This window comes from Haplochromis burtoni, unplaced genomic scaffold (assembly GCF_018398535.1).
Source record: "Haplochromis burtoni strain Fernald_Lab_line unplaced genomic scaffold, NCSU_Asbu1 Contig_16, whole genome shotgun sequence".
Classification (NCBI taxonomy): Eukaryota; Metazoa; Chordata; class Actinopteri; order Cichliformes; family Cichlidae; genus Haplochromis; species Haplochromis burtoni.
The window spans coordinates 1557527-1579114 of NW_024582377.1; the positions used below are offsets into that span (position 1 = coordinate 1557527).

General features: G+C 43.0%; 1 protein-coding gene across 3 annotated transcripts in view; it reads left to right on the plus strand.

Moving 5' to 3' along the window:
- The first annotated feature begins 6412 nt into the window (after positions 1-6412).
- tmem260 (transmembrane protein 260) overlaps positions 6413-21588 on the plus strand; it is a 34778-nt gene continuing 19602 nt past the window's right edge. For 2 of the 3 annotated variants that reach the window (XR_006054062.1, XM_014331937.2), the window contains exons 1-6: positions 6415-7059; positions 10362-10393; positions 12407-12558; positions 20532-20709; positions 20805-20918; positions 21348-21527. Coding sequence is in view for 2 of the 3 variants with exons in the window: in XM_014331937.2 (XP_014187423.1) it covers positions 6951-7059; positions 10362-10393; positions 12407-12558; positions 20532-20709; positions 20805-20918; positions 21348-21527 (765 nt within the window). In the remaining variant the exon portion in view is untranslated. Of the gene's footprint in view, positions 7060-10361; positions 10394-12406; positions 12559-20531; positions 20710-20804; positions 20919-21347; positions 21528-21588 lie in introns of all 3 variants that reach the window. The other variant, XM_042218216.1, reaches the window with a different exon arrangement.

Here is a 21588-nt window from a genome sequence, read left to right on the forward strand (position 1 = left end):
GTTTCATCATTCCTCTGTATGAGCATTTCTCCTATCTTGGTTGCCAAAATGGCTCTGAATTGTGATTGCTCTATCAGTATTTTTTTTCCAGATAAGGCAGAGCATTTTCTTCAAGTCTGTTTTATTCACATTTCTTGTTCTATCTTATCAGCTTCATCTTAATATTTATTAGAGAATGACTGCATGAGTGTAGCCCCTTGTTTTCAGTAGGTTTTTTTAAGTATGCAGTTTCCCTATGAAACCACAGGAGGGCACTGTTTCCTCAACAATAGCGCCTTTGGCACTATGCCTCTCAAGCTACTGAGCCTGCGGGATCCAATAGCTTGACAACACAGCAAATAAATAAAAGTTTGATGTTGGTTATGAAAAACACTAAATATAAATGCATCAAAAATACATATGAAACATCAGAAATTGAATTATTTAAATTGGCATGCCAGTGAGGACTACAATCCTCCAATTAGGCTATCAGAACAGTCTAATCAGTTCAAACTAAATATATAATCTATTACATACCATATGTTTTTGCTTATGCAGTCAAATTAATTATAATAGTCTTTTATCCCCATCTAAATCCTGGCGTGATGTATAAGGAGTGCATAGTTGTGTGCAATATTTAGCTTTTAGGATTTTATTTATTTTTTTTAGTGTACATGCAAAAATATTGTACCATGATGATATTTTCCATCATTCGCATGTGACTTCATCCTCTCTATAATAAGGACGCATGAAAAGGATTTAAATGCATAACATGTCATTCTGGCACAGGGAGGGGAACGGAGCTGTGGGATGCCGTGCTTCCTAATTAACATTTCTGCAGTAGATGTGAAATAGGTTCATATGTCTGCACACTTGCCTGTTTTTCTTAATGACAGAAGAGACACTGAAGGTGACAGCATGCTAATTTTGAGATCACTTGGTGGGTCCCCCTGCCCCTAAGCAGGGCTGGGTTATGCAAATAAAGCAGGATGATACTTCTTTTTCCCTTCTCTCAGTTTCATGAGTAAGAAATGAGGTGCATGTCCTGCACTAATGCTGAGAATTTACACAAACGATGATCCTCCTATCATCCCCCCCCCTTTTTTTTTTTTTTTACTTTTATGGGACCATTTTGCAGTTCAGTGGGAGTCGTTGTATTATAATTGTACTAAAAAGTTCCTTTTGTTTGGTTGACTGAGCAATCAGAGAGCACAAAGCTGTCATATTTGGCTAAAACAAGGTGGTGTACTGACAATGATAGCTTGCAAGTTTGCTCCTGTTAAGTGAGTTTTCCAAACAGGAAAATTAGGATGCTTTAGAAGAAACTTTATTATCCAGTGCTGTAATGATATATTGGTGGCGTCTTTAAGAATATTAACAGCATAAGAGGAAACCGTTACCTGTATCCAGACAGAGCATTTAGAGTTTTTGGGTGGGCAATGGCAAAAAGAAATTCACTCTTACTAAATAAAGTATTTAAGCATTCCAGTAGTTTTAATTTGATAGCTGAGAGAAGTGAGCTGCAAACTATATAGGTATAGGGTTAATGCAATTATTTCTCAGAGATCAGTGAAAAAGTATATGCTGAACATCTCCACACTCCTCTGGGTAGGCCCCTGCACATAGTGATAGTAATGAAATCCAAACATTTTTCAAGGCCTGTCTTCAAAATGTGGCTGGGGGGGGCAATCAGTTGTAAGTGCATGCAGCCTTGAAAAAAAAAACACACAAAAAAACCACTGAAACTTTTAAGCAGTGATCGTGCCACTTCCTCAGATATTTAGATGAGATTTTTCCCCCTCTAACAACAGCCAGCAATATATAGGTTATTGGATTAAAGTCAACAACAGTTGTCAATCATCCAGCTGTTACACATCTGAAGGTTGTATTCAGAGTTGTGCCTTAGTTGCCTTACATGTTTTCTTTTTCTTTTTGTCTGTCTGCCCTGTGATTTCACCCAACATGTGAAATGCCACAGGTGGCTGCGGGCTGTACGCCAAGCTATCAGCGGGATACCTCAGCTGGCAAGTTGAATGCTGTGATATTTACCTCAATTACCCAGCGTGCAACTGAGGCAAATTATATGCAGATCATCATCTGTAAATAAGAGATAGTGCTCTTCCCCTCGTGTAAATTAAGTAACAGCACATACAACCCTCAGAAGCTAACACAAGACACATTTGTCTCCCTGGTTTTTTAATAGTAAACTTGGCAGGTCTTTTTTTTATTTTTTTTTAATCTTCTTGCAAATTGGACTGCCACAGCACAGTGCCACATATTGGACTGTGCTGCTAATTCCTCGCTATTTCTGTCTCGAGTGATTAGTCACTAATTGTTGCTTCAATCAAACACCTGCATGTCTTACTTTAAGTCAGGTCCAGCCTTTGTTATCCAGGCCCAAGGTCAAACACCTCACACAGGACTCTCCTCTCACTTCTGAGTCATGCAATTTGAGTTGTCAAACAAAACCATCCCACTTTTTGTATGTGTGTGCGTGCATTTGTCTCCTTTAGCTTGCAGCCAGCTCTGTAGCACTACACAATTCAAAGCTGTATGCAGTGCAGTTTGAAGAGGATTATGATTATATCAGGCCTATTTACTATTTCATGTGGCTCTTGATGATACTTTGTACTCAGCCTACTCAGCTTATTACTTTCTCAATGAATAACAAATGAGTTGTCAAATAAAAGGCAAATAAACACAGGGCTAAAGAGAAGCCGATACAAATATTTCATTAGAACATATGTGGGGAAAAATAGGTTTGGAAAATCAAGCATTAAATTCAAATACTAAAGTGGGGGCATACTTTGCCTCTCTGAGCATCTCACGCCCCCCTTTTTTTTCTCTCTCGTCTGCTCTTACACGGGCACATGCGGCGTCTTGCCTACTCATCCAAACAAGAGGACAAATTACTTTAATTATGGAGTAATTGCAGAGTCTTGTGTTAATTAAATCTTTATCAGTTCAAGTAAGTGGATTGCTCCCACATGGAAACCATGCAGTGACGTGCCGCCTTGCTCTCTCCCTCCTCCCCCTTCTGCTCTGTCTAAATTTTCAGTCTAAAACCATCTTTTATTCACAGCCTCACCCGACTCTAACGTCTCCTCACCCCTGCGTCTCACACTGAAATGATTGGGATTAGCATGATTTGGGGAAAGGGTGGGAGGGTGGCAGGGGTGGGGTTGTTTTACCAAGTCTGTCGGCAGCCAGCTGTTTCTTAAAAATACCATAACAAACATGATAGCACCGACACGAGGGAGTGTCCTCACGCTGGAAAATGAGATACAAGATTTATCTCAGGTTCCTGGTGTTTGACAAAATTGAATCCTCTCATTTTAATTGCTCTCGACTAGGTGTGCAGCTCCAGGCGATGAAAACAGGAGCTCTGTATGTTGTCCCTTGTTCTCCGCAGACTATTATGTTCCATTGTGCAAAATGCCGATTATGATTTGCTTTATCCTTGTCATCTATCTTATTTAGGATCATTTAAGTAGCCACATGTTACAAAGGAACAGCAGTCAGCCCTGTTATTATGTGTGTTTGAGTCCCCTGCTTGTTGTAATGAGAACTGGATCACAGAGGAGAATTAATCTCTCTGAAGACCTATTCTGTGGTTCAAGGCCTCGCTACATGTACATTTTACAGGGAATGGTTGTATTTTTTCCACTTGCAAAAGAGCACAGGGTTAATGCTTGTTGTTTCTCGCAGCTTTGTCTTTTGACTAGTATTTGGGCCAGGCTGTGTGGAGCAAAAGAGAGGCAGCTTTAAATGAAAGGACACAGTGAACGTACACAGAGAAGAATGATCTAACTTTATTAACCAAATTTTGTTAAAAACACACAAAACATGAACAAAAACATAAAATTACCTCGTTACGATTCCAAATGATATTCCCAGAGCGATGTGACCAAACATGCATTAACCTGTTTTTTTATTGGACAAAAAAGTGAGACTGTTTTTCAGGGATGTGAAAAGTAGTTTGGCACTATGTACTGTAATTACATGTTATACACTTTTATGGTGCTCACTGTACACTAATATCCATGGGCTGATATATTAACAGCATGCATCTGAATGAAGACAAATAAGTCAGAAAGAACCAGAAACAACAACAAGAGATCCGCTCCCCCGGTTAATGTCTGTGGGTTCCAGGCTTCAGCCAATCGGCGCAGCATGCCAAGGATTCTTGACAACGTATTAAAAATTAGCATTTTATTTATGATTATGTTAATTTGTCCAATTGCATCTGAGACTTTGCCAAAGGGGGAGGAGGTGGTAGGGCTGTGTATAAAACTGTTCCACCCCCTCAATTAAAGCTGAGAGTGCGCACATCAAATGCATCTTGATTGTTTTATTTCATATGCATTGCAGTGGCCCACAGAGCCAATGTTATGAAAAGTACATCCTATCCAGTTATTTCTCACCCTGTCTGCATGCTGCCCATTGATTGTAAGCGAGAGAAGGTTGAGTAAACATGGCTGCTCTTTTTGCAAGTGCAAATACTGCAGAGTTTTAATCTTTCTGCGTCAACACAATGTACATTTTGGCTCGTGGACACCGCCAATGTGCAGCTGTTTAGCAGAGAGAATGTTTATGAGTCGACGAATGGGTGTAATATGGCTGTGAAGCAGATTCAAATGGGCTTAAGTGGATTACACCTCATTTCAAGGATGCTTAAGGTAAGATTAAAACAGATATGTGGTAGGTTAAGTGAGGAAAATACAAAATCAAATAGATGGAACTGCAGTCAGCCACTTTCTCATGCGTGGCTGCTCTTTTTCTGTATGTATAGCATTGAGTTAAAAAAAATCAGCAACAAAAATCTGAGACAAAATGCAAATTTTTCATGTAAAAAGGACTCGGCAAAGAAAGCATACGCACATTTTAAACAACAGTTTTGCTCCACTAGACCGTCACAATTCACCGTTAATGCCCTTTCTTATCTTATGCTACAAATCCCCAGAGCTGGAACATTAGAACTCTCTAATCACACACGCTGGCACACAGTCTGGGCACTCCACACAAACACACGCATACAAAGTCACACACCTCACATACAATCTGAAAAAGATAATGAATTTAATACTGCTGCTATTACAGTCAACAAATGTTTGTTAATAGCCTGCCGCCATATGGAACGAGGGCCTCAACCATGTGGGTAATTCCTCTCTCTGGACAAGCTGTCAATATAAAGGCCCTGCGTTTATTTTGTGAATGCATGGGATAGAACGGGGGGGGGGGTCTTAATCCAGCTGGCTCTCTAATGATGATTTCTCTGTGCCCCAAATATGAGCTACATGGCTGCGAATGTGCCTACAGTTGTGTTTTATCTCAAATATCAGAGCTGAAATGTGTCCATATTGGCGCTCCAATGAGCATTTGCGCATATGTTGTACAGTTTGGGTACAAGACTAGCTTTCTATGTGGTAGGGGCTAATGGAAGTGATGGTTTTAGAGAGAAGTCTTTATGACGTGCCTGATTACCCCTCACCCCCCGCCATCCACCACCACAAATTCATCCCATCTCCTCCCCACATCCCTCTTGCCAGCACTGCACCCCAGTGGATAACCAAGCTTGGATTAGCAGTGACATCACACTGAAGAGATGGCTGAGCCCCAGTATGAGGAAGGGTGAGTACTTTGGTTTGTGTGTGTCAGATGAGTGTGAGTGTTATGTGTGTGTTCAAGTCTGATTAGACGGTGAGGGTGGTGGTGAGAGGGACGGGAGGATTAGAGAGCCATCTGAGAGTTGGTTAGGTGCTGACACCACTCCACCTCACCAAGGGCTCAATTTACTGAAGGATCAGAGTCATTTATGGTGGGCTGGGATTATTATCAGTTCAATAGGGCAATTTCTTTATTACAGTCACCTCTCAACCTGTGAAATATGGACACTTGTGATACATTTACAAATTCGTGTATCTTGTTTCTAGTGCTCTACTGTGCACGTAATTGTGCATTTGAAGCAGGTACTGTAACAGCTTTAATATAATAATGTTTTAATCCAGTAATAATGCCATTTTCACTGTGAGGCTTAAAACAACCCCTCCAAATGAGGGAAGGCAGGCTATGTTTGAGTTGAGATACTCAGCAGTCCCTCTCAACTAAAGCTCTTGAAATGCACTGAGAAATCATATGCATTAGAAAATGCATATTTGCATGTTGATCCTTCAAAATGGTGCCTGGCAATGAATAGTAATCACAAACAGCTGGTTTGAGCCTTTAGACTTTAACACATACTTTTCATTAGCATATGTAGTTTCAGTTTACAAATTAGCCAGATTTAGAGTTCTTTCCATTTCTGTACATTTTAGCACACAATATTATACTTGGAAGAAAACCTGAAAACTTGAGTATGTTTTAAAATTTATGAGTAAAGCGCAAAAAGGAAAGGCTTTCAATTTTTAGACTAATTGTGACAGAAAAATAAACTGTCGTGCTAGCGTAAAGATGCAGACCCAACCCCTCTCCGTTCAGCTCTGTGAATACAAGTGATGAAAGAAGACTGATGTACATTCCTGAATGACACTGAGTGAACCAGGAAGTAGTCATAACCATGTTGCTTGGCCAACACGTCCGAGATAAAACACTGGTCGTCCTCATTTGAAACGCTCGTTTTTGTTTCCCTTTACAAAGCAAGAAACAGCAATTCAATGAGTAATGCAACTTATGAGGAAAGCGTGTCCGGTAATATCGCGAGGTTAGCCAGTCGGCGTGAATGTGGCTGCTACTTTCCGCGGGCAGGAAGGACCTAACTCAGCACACTCTCCTGCAAGTGTGCTGAAGACTATGCAAAGGTTGTACTTAGAACTAAATTAAATTTACTTAATCTCTACCCAACATCGTTTTAGACGTAGATCAAAGTTTTATTTATACCCCGAAGGGTCTGGAATACATGGACGCTAACGTTAGCTCGCTAGTTAAGAGACATTTCAGTGAAAATCGTCCGTATTTCCCCTGAAAGAAACAAAATGTCCGCGGAGCACAGAGCAAGCTGGATACTGACAGGCACCGTGGTCGCTTGTGTCGCCGCTCTGTATGTGCCCTCTGTGCAGAGGACGGTCCCCGGTGGAGACTCAGGTTGGTGCTAGCAGGCTAGCTAACGCTCATTTGGTCACGTGGCTTTGTTGTGTTGCCGGGAGCCAATCATATTGCACCTTGTTGATGAAACCGCTGCAGCTTGACTGGTGCTGTCCATGGTGCTGCAAGTGCAGGTAAAGCGACGTTTGTCGACGTGACAACGTAAACAAACACATGCCAGACTTTGAGATACACATATATAAATTGAAAGAATCATTCTTTCATTCATGTTTTTAAATCGTCCGCGGTAAATACGAAAACCTCTAATGAGACACTAATACCTTTTTTACTTCCAGTGTTTAAGGCTGATTTTGGAATCAACGCTGACTGGTGAAGACAAAAGGCATTATTTCATAATATTCAGTCACTGTAATTAACAAATGATGCAAAAATATACACGACTATCTGTATTTATTTCTTTGTTTTCTTTCTTATTCTTTTAAAATATCTTAACGTCAATTATCTTGACGTAAGTTGGTGGTGCTGTAAAGAACAATTTCCTGTCCTATTTGGGATGATGTAGTTTATGCTTTTCTGTTCTTTAAACTCAGCTGCTTTTAGTTGTACTTGTACTTGTTTACTTGTAATTCTATAACATAACTTATTTGGATTTCGTTGAAGTCTGTAGAGGTATAACAGTTCTCCAAAGTCACAGTTTGGTTCACACCTATTTTTATTAAGAGTGAATGAATAGGAAACATTTTAATGACTTAAATGTGATTCAGTCGTTACTATAAAAATATGCTTTGACCCAATGTTACCTGCTACACATACGTACAATGGTACTGTAATATAAAATTGCAATTTAAAAAAAAAAAAGATCAAATAATTGCATATTATGTGTTTCAGAACTGTTAACATTTTCATTTTATTTTGTGACATATTAATTAATTAATTTTTTAACAACGGAGGCTCTTCCTGATACAATCCCAAAAGGTATTTGTGTCTCTCGCCAGACCAAACCAGCAACCTTTTGTTTGCTAGATGTTTTTGCAAACCATGTTTGACTCACACCTAATTGCACTTTTCCTCCACATTTGATGCATTTTTTCATTTTTCTGACTGTTGGGTAACACAGACACCATAATTGCTGACAAAGCACTGTTGACAGCCACTCACTACAAATAATTGTCCTTGTTTATTTAAATTCAATATTTTGTGTGCATGCGTAAACCTAATTTACATTTAACACGGCTTACTGTGGACTTGAATGTATTCCACTCAGTACCTTCCGATGTGTTTTCCCAACATTCTTGTAATGCAGTTTATGAAGGAGTGCCTTGAACAATTACAAACAGTGTTTAGAAGTGATACCAAGGTTACAAACTTGTAAATTATGGACTTGAGGGCATGAAGGCTCTGCTTGTTAGGTTTTTACTGCTTTGGCGTGCGAGCTGCAGAAGGGAATGCATTTTTGCAGAATGAAAGCATAAGAAAAGCTCGGCCAGATATAAGCGAGGAGAGATGAAGCGAGAGCGGGCAATTGGAGTGCTGAGTAGCCCTGCTGGTTGTGCTGCTGTCTAACGAACAGGGCCTTTGAAAAAATGGCCAGCCCCTTCTCCACAGTGTTTAGGGACGGTGCAGGATGCCCGCTCTGATAGTGCCAGCTGAACACCCTTCCGAATTCTCCAGGTCTCCGTCTCTGTGTCCTAATCTCTTTAGGTGTGATGTGCCCTGGAGAGGCTTGAGCGCAGCCCCGCGGGTACGCTGTTGTCTAGGAATGTGGAGTGTGGAAATGATGGGGATTATGGGAAGACTGGTGTGGGTGCCCATGCTCCACAATCACAAAGACTCTTGGCACCCATGCTGCTACCCCGTTGAGTCAATATTTTCCCTTTTTAGTATTGGGGCTGCAGAACTGCATCTCTGTTGCACTGAGATGGATGTTTTGGCTTGGTATTAGTTTGAGTTTCAGTGTTGAATGGTGTAAAAGTGTGCCACTTCTAAGGGGAAAATGAGTGAAATTGAGAAGCCGATGAAGGATGAGAAAGTGTGATGTTAAATGATGGCAGGTAGCTGGCGGCTCATGCCAGGTGAAATGGAGCTGTGGAAACATTTAAGCTGTGCAGGTGGAGGAGTTCTGACTTCATGGTCCATTAGACTGATAAGAGTTAGGGCTTCTCATGTGGCAGAAATTTAGGCATCGTAATTCACTGTATCAGCAAGGTTGCAAAATATGAGAGGAAACCAGTGCCATCTGAAATCCAGCCCTTCTGTTTTGTAAAGGTTGTTACTGCATCACTGCTCATGTCCCTACTGTGCAGATGTTTGTTTGTTTGTTTTTAAATATATGTAACAGCACCAACAGCTGCTCAGATTGAAACAGCTGTATTCTTTTCTTCTTTCTTACGTGCTATATGTTTGAAAACCAGTGAACACAGGAGAGCAATATAAATTAATTTACCTTAATGTGATTTAATGGAGTCGCGTGTAGTGTCTTACGGATTCGACATAGCTTGTAAAAGTGATAGAGTCTGCAAGAAACAAGGCCAGCGTTTCATTGGATGTGTTTGACGGAGGAAGGGACTACCCGTCTGGTACCAGTAGAGGGGGCTGTCCTGAACCTAAACATTTATCAATGTCATTTAATCTGAACCAAATTTCAATTTTCATGAGTGGGAGATGCAAACATTGGGTGAGAAATCAGTATAATTTGAAATGCTCTGGGTGTATTCTGGCACAAATGGGTTTGTGCCCAGATACATTAAAGCTCCCTCAAAAAGCTTTTAGGGGTTTTCTTTTCACTTTGTGCTGCGCCTCACACAGAGCTTGTCAAAAAATTGTGCAGCCGGCTTTTATTTTTACAGCTTACTTCATTCTGTGACTGTCACCGGCGTAGCCTTTCTGTTTGTGCCCAACGGACTAAACGAGACATTGAGACATTAGGAGTGTGGGAGCAGGAGAGAGGCACGTAGAGCAGCAGAAGAAAGAGGAGAGGAAAGGACCCTAATGCATGGGGAGGATGGGACTGGAAGCATTATTCTCAGATCTGCATATGTGTGTCTTTGTGTGACAAGGCATTGGAGGGGGAGTCTAATGGTTTGTGTGTACGCTCGTGTGTTTATATCTGTGTGTATGTGCCGGAGAAGGGAGGGAGGCATCGGGGGAGAAGTGAAAGATGAAGAGAATGAGCGTGCCGCTTAGGAAATGTCACACTGGGAAGATTTGCAGGTTTTGATCCTGGCAAATTAATGCAAAACCCCAGTGCAAGTATTTGATTTGGGAAAACTTTGGGAGCAGACTTGTCTCTTAATAATAATTATTGGGTTTACATTAATTTCCTCCCCTATTCTCTTCCACAGGAGAGCTGATCACCACTGCTTGTGAGCTGGGGGTAAGTATTAGCTGTATTGTTTAATCAATTCACTCATTAACTCTTATAAGCATTAAGGAAGTTTAATTAAGCATGGGCAGAAAGCAGATTAATTTACTTTCAGTCCACAGGTTTTTCCCCTTCTTTTCTATACACTTATTTTACTAAGTTGCAAGTAGAGAATGCTATAATTTGCAACCCGTTTTTCAAATCCAATTAAAGTCAATGGTAAGGCGATGGCTTTTGTAGGCTTTGCCTTATGTACGGTATAAGGCTTATTATATCCACCCCTCTTTTTTGTGTGTGTGTGTAAGCCGCGAAGAATGAACTAAATCGGGTTAACAGTTATAATAAGTTTTATTATTTAATAAAGTTTATTACGCCGCTGTGATCCTTTTAGGGAGGCTGTGTCGGTGTCACTATGCCAGTAATCCTGCCGTTAGTGCTGCAGTCCGTGTGGCCTGCCTGTCTGCCTTTCAGGCCTCCCCAGGGCCTTGCAGGCCATCTCTGGGACCCAGGCTGCTGGCCCCCCTCTTCTGATCCCCAGAGCTTGAGAGTTCTCCTTCTCTTTGCTCCCTGTGGCCTTTATCGCTCAGCTGTCCTTTAGCTGCATGTCTGTACACTGCTGTCAGCCCACACAGTCCTTCCTCATGCTCTTAATCGCTCTTCATTTTGGTGACGTTACCCACCTGCGTGATGCTACCATTTAGTTCACCACTCTCGCTGCTGGAGCTTTTCTTTTTCTCTCATATTTACAGCCTCGCTTTTTGCTCATCGAGTTATTGCGACGCGCCTTTTCCATTTCCAGCTCCTCACTCAAATTTTAGCAAAGCTGTTTGCATGTCTGCAAAAAGATCCTTTGCCGTGTTCGAGGTAACTGGTGAGTCAGTCACACTCTCACCTTTCGGCTTTCTGTTCATTCGAAGAGCTGCCCCTTCTCACTGCCTGCATGCTTTGTGTTATCTGTGCCAGGGAATGAGTCTGTGTTTAATGACTGAGCCCTTATCTGGGTGGAAGAGACTTAGTGGCTAATTGCTGCGATTGCCAAGATCTCCCAGGCGAAAATGACTACGGCTCTGCGGTGGTTTGGGGGTTGAGGCTGGCGAGCACCACGTGTTATACCACGGGCTCTAGGGAGCTGCACTGTCCTTGGGAAGAGGCCCGCAGCAAAGAAGTGAGAAAAGGGGAAAAGAAAGGGAGTGTAGGGCTCTCGTATGACAGCACAGTCAGAGTAAAGCCAAGCAGGATGTTTCTGACTCCTCGCAAAATTCACGTGTGCTTACCTGCTGAGGATAAAATGTTGATACAGCAATATATTAAATCCCTTTCTTGTGCGATAGAATTACAGATATGGTACACTGTTGTTAAAAATCAGAGTTTTTAAAAGTAAATTTTGTAGGGACTCTCCACACAGTCCCGATGTACCGGAGTCACTACCGGCGCTTATCACATAATTAAGGGAAAACAGAAGCTGAAGAAGAAGAAATTTAAAAAGGGAAAAGAGAGCTGAAAAACTAAACAGTTTCATTACTGAAATGGAGTAAAAGTAATTCATAGTGATGCACACTGGCACTACATTGCAGGGAATAAATACATTTTTTCTTCTATTTGTCTTCTGTTTTTTAAAGTTGCACAGTTAAGGTGCATATATCATTGATTATTGTCTCTTAATGTATAAGGTATTGTGATACAATCATCATTGTGGTAAACCTATTGTGATAGCATCACATTGTGAGCTATTTTTACACATACTGCAGCTCTTTTTCTAAACATCAGTGGTTTGCCTGCCAGATCTCTGGGATTGTGCCAGAGTGTGAATAGCAGATCACCGAATTTAACAGTAGTGAGCAGAATCACGTGTTTTTGCCCCTTACTCACTTTATCAAAGCTGCTTCCCTTCCCAAACCAAATGGAGTATTTCCTCTAGTATAGCAGTAAGAACGCATCTCCAGCTACATGCTGCATGTAAGAAAGGAGCACCTGATAAAAAGTTCACGTGTGAAATGGCCCTTGTCTTTGTTTTTGTGTCTTTAGGTGGCCCATCCTCCAGGATACCCACTCTTCACTCTACTGGCTCACATGGCTATGCGTCTGCTGCCCTCACTCTCTCCAGCCCACAGCGTTAACCTGATGAGTAGCCTCCTGGGGGCTGCAGCTTGTGGTGGCTTCTGCATTACTGTCTGCAGGTAGGCATATGAAAAATGTGTTTCCCAATTCCAGAATTTCTTGATGCATTATGTTCTGTTCTGGCATTTTAGTTATTGTATAAAAAATTACATTGGTGCACTCTGCAATCGAGTAGGTATCAGTAACTGAAGTACTAAATTCTCAAACAGAACTTTAAGGAAGGCACAAAGAGCCTCCCTCCTTCAGCAGAGGAGCCTTCTGGTGACTAACTCACATCAAGGGAAGTAACAATAATAAGAAGACATTTTTGAGTGGCGGCAGTCTTTAAACATTCCCCTACTGACTTTTTGCATCGTGAAGCTGTCTGGAACAGAAAGTAGTATTTTTGGGCCCTGACTGACAGGCAGTGGTCTCCCTGATCCTCTGTTCAGTATTCAGAAGCAGAACCCAGTCGCCGTCCTCCCTCCCAGCACCTTACCCTCCCTGTTTACCTATCAGCCACCCGTTGTGAGAATGCGTGTATGTGTATGTATATCCCAATTATTGTGCCCTCCACCCCCCCCCAAACCCGACATCCCTGTTCTTCTGCCCCCCCCACTGCCCAGCATGCTCCCAATCCTGACATGGCACGATTTCTAATCTCTCCCCTTCTTGCCTCCTGGGTCTGAGAGGAACAGGATCACTCTCTGCGCTCCTCCCTCTCCCCTCTCGTCAACTACCTCTCCCCTCGCTCAGTCATAAACACAGTTTACGGTCCCCGCATTGCCATCTACCCACCCTGCAGCTTCGCCTGCTGCTGACCGTATCATGTAAGGAGTATTTTACCCCTTCCTGCTTTGTCTGTGTGTTTATCTTGCATGGTTAACCAGACTGCCTTACATCACACTTTTTGCTGATTTTAGTCATTTTCCACACTGCATTTTGGTGGCAGCTTAGTGTCAACATTTTTCCTTTTTGTCCCTGTTTGTGCATACTGGGCTGTTTCCAACCATGTCATATATTTCTAAGTTACTATTTCTAGAATAGAAATTGTTGAATATGATGTAATTTATTCTTGCTGCACACCTTGGCAGGCTGTGAGGACTCTGTGATAGCGGGAGGACAGCAAGTGAAAATGAAATTGTGTGTGTTATAAAGTGCGCAGTGCTGGGCCGGCTTCCTGTGTGCTTGGCCAGTGTGTGCGATGTGGCAGGAGGTCTGGAGAAGGTCAGGGTACAGGGTCAGCCCTGCTGAAGTAGGGCAGGGACTGGAGAGGGAGAGCTACCCAGGGGACTGGCCTTAAGCCCAGACTGCATCAGTCTTAGACCCTGCCCTGTCTTACTGTCTCTGAGAGGTGAACCAAAGGCTGCCAGCTTTCACCAGTGTTCCCAGGACAAGGCAAAAAGGACAAAACAATAAAAGGAGGGTTAAAAAAAGGTGGTGGTGGTGGGGGGGGGGGTTAAAACGCTGCACTTCTTTGTCATGCTTTAACTGGACATCCTTATTGCTCCCCTGGTATTCAGGCTTTTGATTGGACTCCGTTCTTGGCCAGACATTTACAGTTATTTTGAGGGCTGAAAATATCCATGCAGTCTGCTGATATTTGGCTCCTATTTTGCATGTTAACCGTAGCCCCAGTTTATAATCTCGGGGGATTTAGATCCAGTTGTGGATTATGGTCAAGTAAAAAGTCATTAAAAGGCTCTGCAACCCCCCTTACCCACAACCGCCAGCTAGGGTTGATGAGTGGTGAGGACTTCATCCAGAGCGCACAGTTACACCATATAAGCTCTTAAGTGTGAATGTATAATCTACGCTTCCAGTTTAGAGAAATAAGCATAAAAGGTTTTAGTCATTATCTGTTCAGGGCCTAGACTGGGATGAGCTATGAGGCTGTGGATCAGTTGGCACACTCAGGTTACTGGGGGGTTACTGGAGAGGGCAAAAGATGAGAGAACTGGGCGAGGGTTCCCGGATGGTCGAGACCTGCTTCTTGGTTCTGGCGTGCAGGGCATTTGTGTGATTTAACCCTGTCAACAATACTGGCATAAATGCCACGGCCATGCAGAGACCCTCTGTTCAGGCCTTTCCCTCAGATGAAATGCCAAAACTGACCAGCCGTTCATACCTGCTCTGCCCTCGTAGTGAGTGTGCTGTGTCCCAACATAATTAATTTCTTAAATGTCACTTGTTGTTTTTGTCCCTTTGTTGGCCCTCCGAAACAGTTTTTTTTGTAACTACTTCTCATTTTTTTGGTTTTCATTTGCTGGGAAATAGGCCGACCTCACCCTCCCAAACAAATTATTGCTTTGTGAAATTATGTTCAGATGGCAAAATATTTTGAAGTTAATACGGGTACTCGAAGTCAGTTTCTCTCAAATAATAAATGGTAAGACCTTGAAATTCATCTGGAATATACCCAACATTGTGAGCCTTTGATGTATCAATTTAAATTAGTCGGCCAGATTGCCGTGTTTAATGTGGGGGAATGTAAGTTGATAGGCTTGGAAGCCACTTCTCTCTCTTGCATAAGTTTAAATGTAGCAATTTAGCTTCCCTTTGATTTGTCAATTACAGTTTTCTTTGCTTGATCATATAGTTTGATGGCCGAATTGCATGTCTTGTTATGTTTTCACACCACGGCCTGACAAGCCTTTGAGGATGGTGGACGTAATGATAATTACTATCGATTGCACTTGGAGGTTCACAGAGAGAAACATTTGGCTGGTGGAATGCTAAAGGCCTCAGCTGTGAGTCTCTGGAGGAATGCGTAGCGGGATAATCCAGACAGCTCTGTATTTTGTGCTCTCTCGTTTCATAGTTTATCTGCTAAAGCTGCTCTGAATCTCTGCTACCTGAGAGGAATCTCTCTCCATTCCCCAGCTTATCCCGAGACACCGCGAGCAGACACGTTAGCGAGCTGACAGCCATCACAGCAGAAAAAATCCCCCAACTTCGCCCCGCTCAGTCATCAGCACTTTTCGGTTTGATCACATGATTACATAACAGGCCCGTTGAAGCACACCAAACGTGTCTGGCCTCCCTCTTTCCCCGGTGGCCCTCGAGAGAAAAACCGCACACCTGCGAAAGGCTCCCCTGCCAAGAGCTAGCCCATGTGGCACAGCTGACACCTCAGTGGACGGGAGGGTGGGCGTGGTGCCATCCCCTGCCGCATGCTGCATCCCCAGCTCCTTATAAGGACCTCCACCATATGGTCCCGATGGTGCTTTCTCTCCTTGCTCAGGTGGGTTGTTTTTCCAAAAGGGGTGGGGTTGTGTGTGTCTTGTTGAGGTCGTGTCAGGAGCGACGTGTGGGGGAATTGTTTTTAGCAACCACTGATGTGGGTTTGTATCCAAAAAACAGCTGAACAGAGTTGTTTTATTGGGTAATGCTCTCACCTCTTCCTGTAGGTGGCAAGGATGCCCCTCCCTCTCACGTCTGCTACTCTTGGATAAAATCTTCAGCCCAAGTATCCATAGAGAATACACCCATTACTGTTATTTTTTAAAATTTATTTATGAAAATGCAGAAGACAATTTTAAGTTTGTCTGTTTAAAAGGCCTCAATCGCTGGACCTTTTGTTCCTATTCTGCAGTATCTCATCCGTCACATTGTAGTCCAACAGACCTCCTTTACTCCCACCCTCCTCAGCATGACCAATGGTTCCCCCAGGACTCATCCTCTAATACAGTTAAACAGATGTCTAATGAAGATGTTATTTCCTCATTACTGGCTACGGGATGGGGATAGAGCGGAGGAGGGAGGAGGGCTAGATAGACAGCAGAATACAGTACCAGTTTAATATTCCTTTTGCCCGTGGGCCCGAGATTGTGTCTGCTTCGGACGTCAATATTACATTCCTCACCCACCACAGGCAGTCTTAATAAGGCACCAGGCACAGAGACGGATCAGACTCGGCAATTACAATTCACCCAGAATTAGTTAATGGAATCTATACAGCAACATTTATGTATCACTGGTGTGTGCCTAATGACTTTGTTGGAAAAAAGCAGCAATAAAAAATGGCATTCAGTGAATTGCATAAACACGGGATTTTTCTAAATTGTTTTTTTTTTCACCCCCCTCTTCCTGTAATTTTTGTGTGTTGGGTGGAGATTAAGATGGCATTCTGGGAGAAATTGTCATGTCAGTGGCTGCATTGTTTGAACAGAATTGTGGTGATTAATTTTACACGCACTTGTAGCGCTGGAGCGCTTTCTTGGAGGAGGGGTGTCTGAGCGGCAGAGCCAGGACCCGTGTTTACCCTCCTTTCAGCGCAAACAGACAGCGTCTTCTTCATACACCGCACGGGGGAAGGAAAGATGGGGAAGTGCTTGGTTTGGAGACTTGTTAGACTTTTTCTTCCCCTCCTGAAACATACAGTGTGGACGTCAGTTAGAAATCAGATTTTCTCAGTTAGTTCTTATTGTAGTTTAAGATGAAATAATCGGGAAAAATATCATAAACAGCCGTCATTCCAGTGGTCATTCCACCAGCTAGCAAAGTTAAAATATATATGATAGGTAATTATAATCAATATTTTATCTATTAAAGGGAAGTGAAAGGGTAACTGTATGGATGTCAGTGCTGCCATATTACTAATATCAACAGTAATATCACCATATAACACGATTGTTATGTTTCTGTTTAAATAACATATAAAATAAATATAGCATTGCATACCTAAACAATTGTGCAGCTGATAGATGATGAATGTATAATAATCACAACAGCAGAAACGAACATCTCCTGGCTTTTACTCTCAAGCATAAATTAAGCTCTTGACTCTACATGTAATACTGCACATTGCATATTTTTTTTTAGATTTTAAACTCCAGTGTCGTGTTTTTTGAAGTGCATCTTTTGTTGATAACCCAGAAATCTACAAATCTTTCTGCTCTCATGTGACAAAAGAACTTAACCCATATGAACTCGAAACAGCAGAAATGTATAAAATCGTAAAACAGTTCGATCGTACTGTCATGATGTAATTCCTCTGAAAGAAAATTAACATTGGGTCATTTAGTAGTACTAAATCAAAGCCAATACTTTGATTTACTGACATCCCTTAATGTTTGTGTATCAGTTGCAGATTGGCTTTGAAACTTCAAAGCAATACATCATACCCCTGTCATATAATAGCTGCTAAATAGCCTGCCTGGTGTCCCGGCCAGAGGGGAGCCCTGGGGTGTTTGCTCGGGCCAGCTGGAAACCTCAGCCTCAGCCCGAGCAAGGCCACCCCCTCTCTCTCGGGCTTTTTACCCTCTTCAGGAATGTGTGATTGTTTTCCAGCACCGCTTAACCCAAACCACCACTCGGTTAGAGAACAGTGCGTTGTTGATCCGCGATGGCACAGCTGTGGTATTGTCTGTTCCCTGGGGTGGTGTGTAACAGCGGCTCTCTTAGCCAGCTCCATTGTGAAGCTTCATTCAGTGCAGAGTGCTGGTGTAGGGTTTTTGTGTGATGCTGTTTAGCGCAGACGGCCGATGCTGGCATGTCTCTGGCCCATACTGTAGAACCGAGTGTGTAAATGAGGCAGGTTCTCATTTTGACACTTCAAAGTGATTATACTGAGCCTTTATTGTGTCCTTGAAGGGGACATTGTCTCTCGTATCATTGTCATTTTTTAATTTTATTTACCTTTAATCCTCCCTTTTCAGCCTGTGCTCCTCTTTCATATTATTCAAGTTGAATTATGGATAGTTTTTTTTACTTTATTTCCAAGTTTGTGTTTCGTTTCAGGCTTTAAGCATATTGGTCATTCCTTAATTACCCAAGTGATGACGCAGGCATTTTTTGGCAGGTTGGATCAGTTCAGGGTTGAATAGTCTCGTTGTCAGCCGTGTTATTCTCCTGCCACGTCCCAACCAGTCCATTGTCACTGAGCCACAACATTTCAGTACAGCGGCAGCATCCTGCACAGCACTGAGTCGTGATAACAGGGAACACGGCCACACTGGTGTCAAAATGTGTCCTGCTTTATCCGAGCGCCCTGGGAGCAGCCAGCCTGGAGAATGAGCTGTGGAGAGGCTGACTGGGACCCAGGTGGTCCCGCGCAGACAGACAGGTCATTTACAGGCTGCACTGTACACACATCACTGGCTTCTTACTGACTGACAAGCTCTAACAGAGAGATTTGTCAGGCACTCAGGGAGAATAAAGAAGTTCAGGAACAGAAGTGTGTGCCTGTGTGTGTGTGTCTTTGAATATGTGACGAGTGCTGAGCTATCAGACGAGCTTCAGAAGGAGGAACAGACTTGGTGTAATAACCCCTTCTTTGGGACCCCCATGACTGCTCTGCACCCCGTGCCACCCCCAAACCAGCCCCCCGCTAGGTGCATGAGCTGTGGGTTAATTGTCATGTGAGGAGGTAAAATAATGGGTGCGGGAGGTCTCTGCACCTCAACAAAAGTCCCCATCTGCATCCCCCCACCCCCCTCTAGAAACGCCACCCTTCTTCATTTTTCCTTCAAGTTACAACTAATTCCTGGAGCGGTGCAGCGAGGAAGTCGCTGCTATCGCTTATTAAGACCCACTCCTAGACGCCACAACCCCCCAACCCCATTAAGTGCATGCGCACACACATACGTGTGCTCATTCAGCAGGCTTGCCTTACAGAGAACACAGAAAAAAATAGTGGAGAGTAGCAGAGAGAAAACCCAAGAATAAAAGGGGAAGTAGTCAGCAAGCTAAAGTTTTTTTTTTCCACCCTTCTCTCGCTCTCCCTCTCCTTTTTTTCCTGATTTACCGCGCTTTCCTCAGAAAGCTCCATTGTTCCCCTAGCCTAAGTCTCATCAGGCCTTTTGTGGCTGACTATCACAGCGGCAGGCAGAGAGCTGGAAATGTATAAATGGTATCATGCCTTGTGATTAATGGCGGTGCTTATGAGTCAGGTCTGATAACGGGCCTGCTCTCTACTCAATTTCAGATACCGTTAATGGAATCTGTCTTCTGCGATTGTAATGTGAGAGCGCCTAATTTGCTATGGAGCTTGAAGCTGTCACCGGCAAGGGATTGTGGGGTCATAAGGGACCTGGCAGCCGTTTGGCCTGCAGCTTGTATCTGCGGTGCTGAATAGAGCAGCTCTCTGCCTGTCAGTTAGCTGATAGGCTGATGAGGACTCTAAGCCACTCCACACAATGGCGGAAAGGGCCATACTGCCTGACTTCCCTAATTGTCGAGCCTGCTCATATTTCAGAGCCAGCATGCTGGGGACTGGGTTGCCTTTTTTTCCTTTTCTCTTCTTTCCCCTCTCTCTTCTTGAACTTTTTTCTTCCTTTTTCTATATTTCATCCTACATCCCGCACACTGTCTCACCCCTTTAATGCACACTTTTCTGCACTATTTTCCTTTTCTTTCCCTTCTCCCCATCATTTGTCGCCTCACTCTCTCTCCCCCTCTGTCTCTCAGTTTAGTAAGTGGTGGGTCTTAGCGTATGACAGATTATCCCAAGTTTGCTTCAATTACCGCAGAGGAGACGGAGACAGTACAGGAGAGGAGGAAGGGGAAAACTTTTGTGCACACATTATATTTAAGAGGCTGAGGATAAAGTGCCATCTCCACCACGGTGGTTTCTGTGCCAGTCTGTTCAAGATCAACCGGCTGCTCGAGAGGGACTTCTCATGATATGTGAATTACCCCAAATCGCTGAGTGTTTTTCAAGGTCTTGTCCGAGAAGCAAACTTGGGTAGAAGGAAGATTATAATGGGTCCCCAAATTAGTTATAGGGAAGTGGTGGCTTTTTTGACAACAACATTTAAAATTTGTGTGAAGCTGCTGACTTTGTTATTTTCTCTCTGTTTTTTTTCCAGTGTGTCGTTGCAGTGCAACTTAGATAAAAAAAAATTGAAAAAAGCAATTTAAGTTCTGCAGCCTTTAGAAATACTGTTTTTGAGGTTCATTTTAATGCAGTCGTTTTAAACAACTGAAACATCCAGATGGTTAAATTAGTACAATAGTTAATTTAGTTGACCAGATTGTAATTAACTTCTTGTCATTGTCCTCCGATGCAGTCCTTTCTAAAGAGTAAAACCCTCTTCTTCTACACTTTCAGGTTGGCAGGTCCTGGTCCTGGAGCAGTGCTGGCTGGTGGGCTGTTCGCTGTGTCCAGACTCAGCTGGCAGTGGTCCATGGTGGCAGAGGTCTTTACCCTCAATAACCTTTTTATTGGCCTTCTCTTCTTCTTGACCGCCAGTTTCCGCTGTGCTGAAAATGCCACGCAGAGGAAGAAGGTAACTCAAAACACCACACAACAGATGCAACACACAGGTTATGTTTTATTCAATGTAAATGCACAATGCTGCACTGTTTTGGTTGTCCCTGTTAGATTGCACACTGGGGGGCATTATGCTGTGGCTTGGGGCTCTGTAACCAGCACACACTGGTGCTGTATGTGTTGGTCATCATTCCTTGGGTCCTTTACCGACTGTGCTCTCAAAAGGTAAGTCACAGGGTCTCTTTAAATAAAGAGAATTATAGATGGCAAAGAAGAAACAGGCTGTGTGCAGTTTTTTGACAGAAATAAAAAGACTTCAAAAACAAGATATTTTCCTCTCATATCCTCTTAAAAGCTGCTGTTTGTGTAGTGCAGCCAATCAGAGGGAAGTTGGTTTAAAGGGAGAGGAGCTAAAATGGCTTTAAGATAGATATAAATATGGATTGTTTTAAACTCTGAATTCTAAATATATGAAGCTGGAAATTAGCGTAACTTCAAAGTTACTGTTGGTCTAAGAAAAGAGGGGCTTTTAGGGAAAAGCATGACCAAACAAGGCTCTCCAGTCTTGTTGACACACACACGTTCCATTTTACTTTCTTGCTCACGGTTTGGACAACATGAATTTAAGAACATCTTGTCCTTGTATTTAAACAGGAGCTGTCTTTGCGTGGCCTTGTATCTCTGGGATTCTGTTTCCTCGCTGGCTTCCTGCCGTACATCTACCTGCCGATTTCATCCTACCTCAACACAGCCCGCTGGAGCTGGGGTGACCAGACCACCCTGTCGGGTCTGTTGACCCACCTGCTGCGAGCTGAATATGGCACATTCTGTCTGGTAAGTGTTGCTTGCCTCGCTGCATTTAAACAGACCCTGACCCTGTTGGCTTAGCTTACAT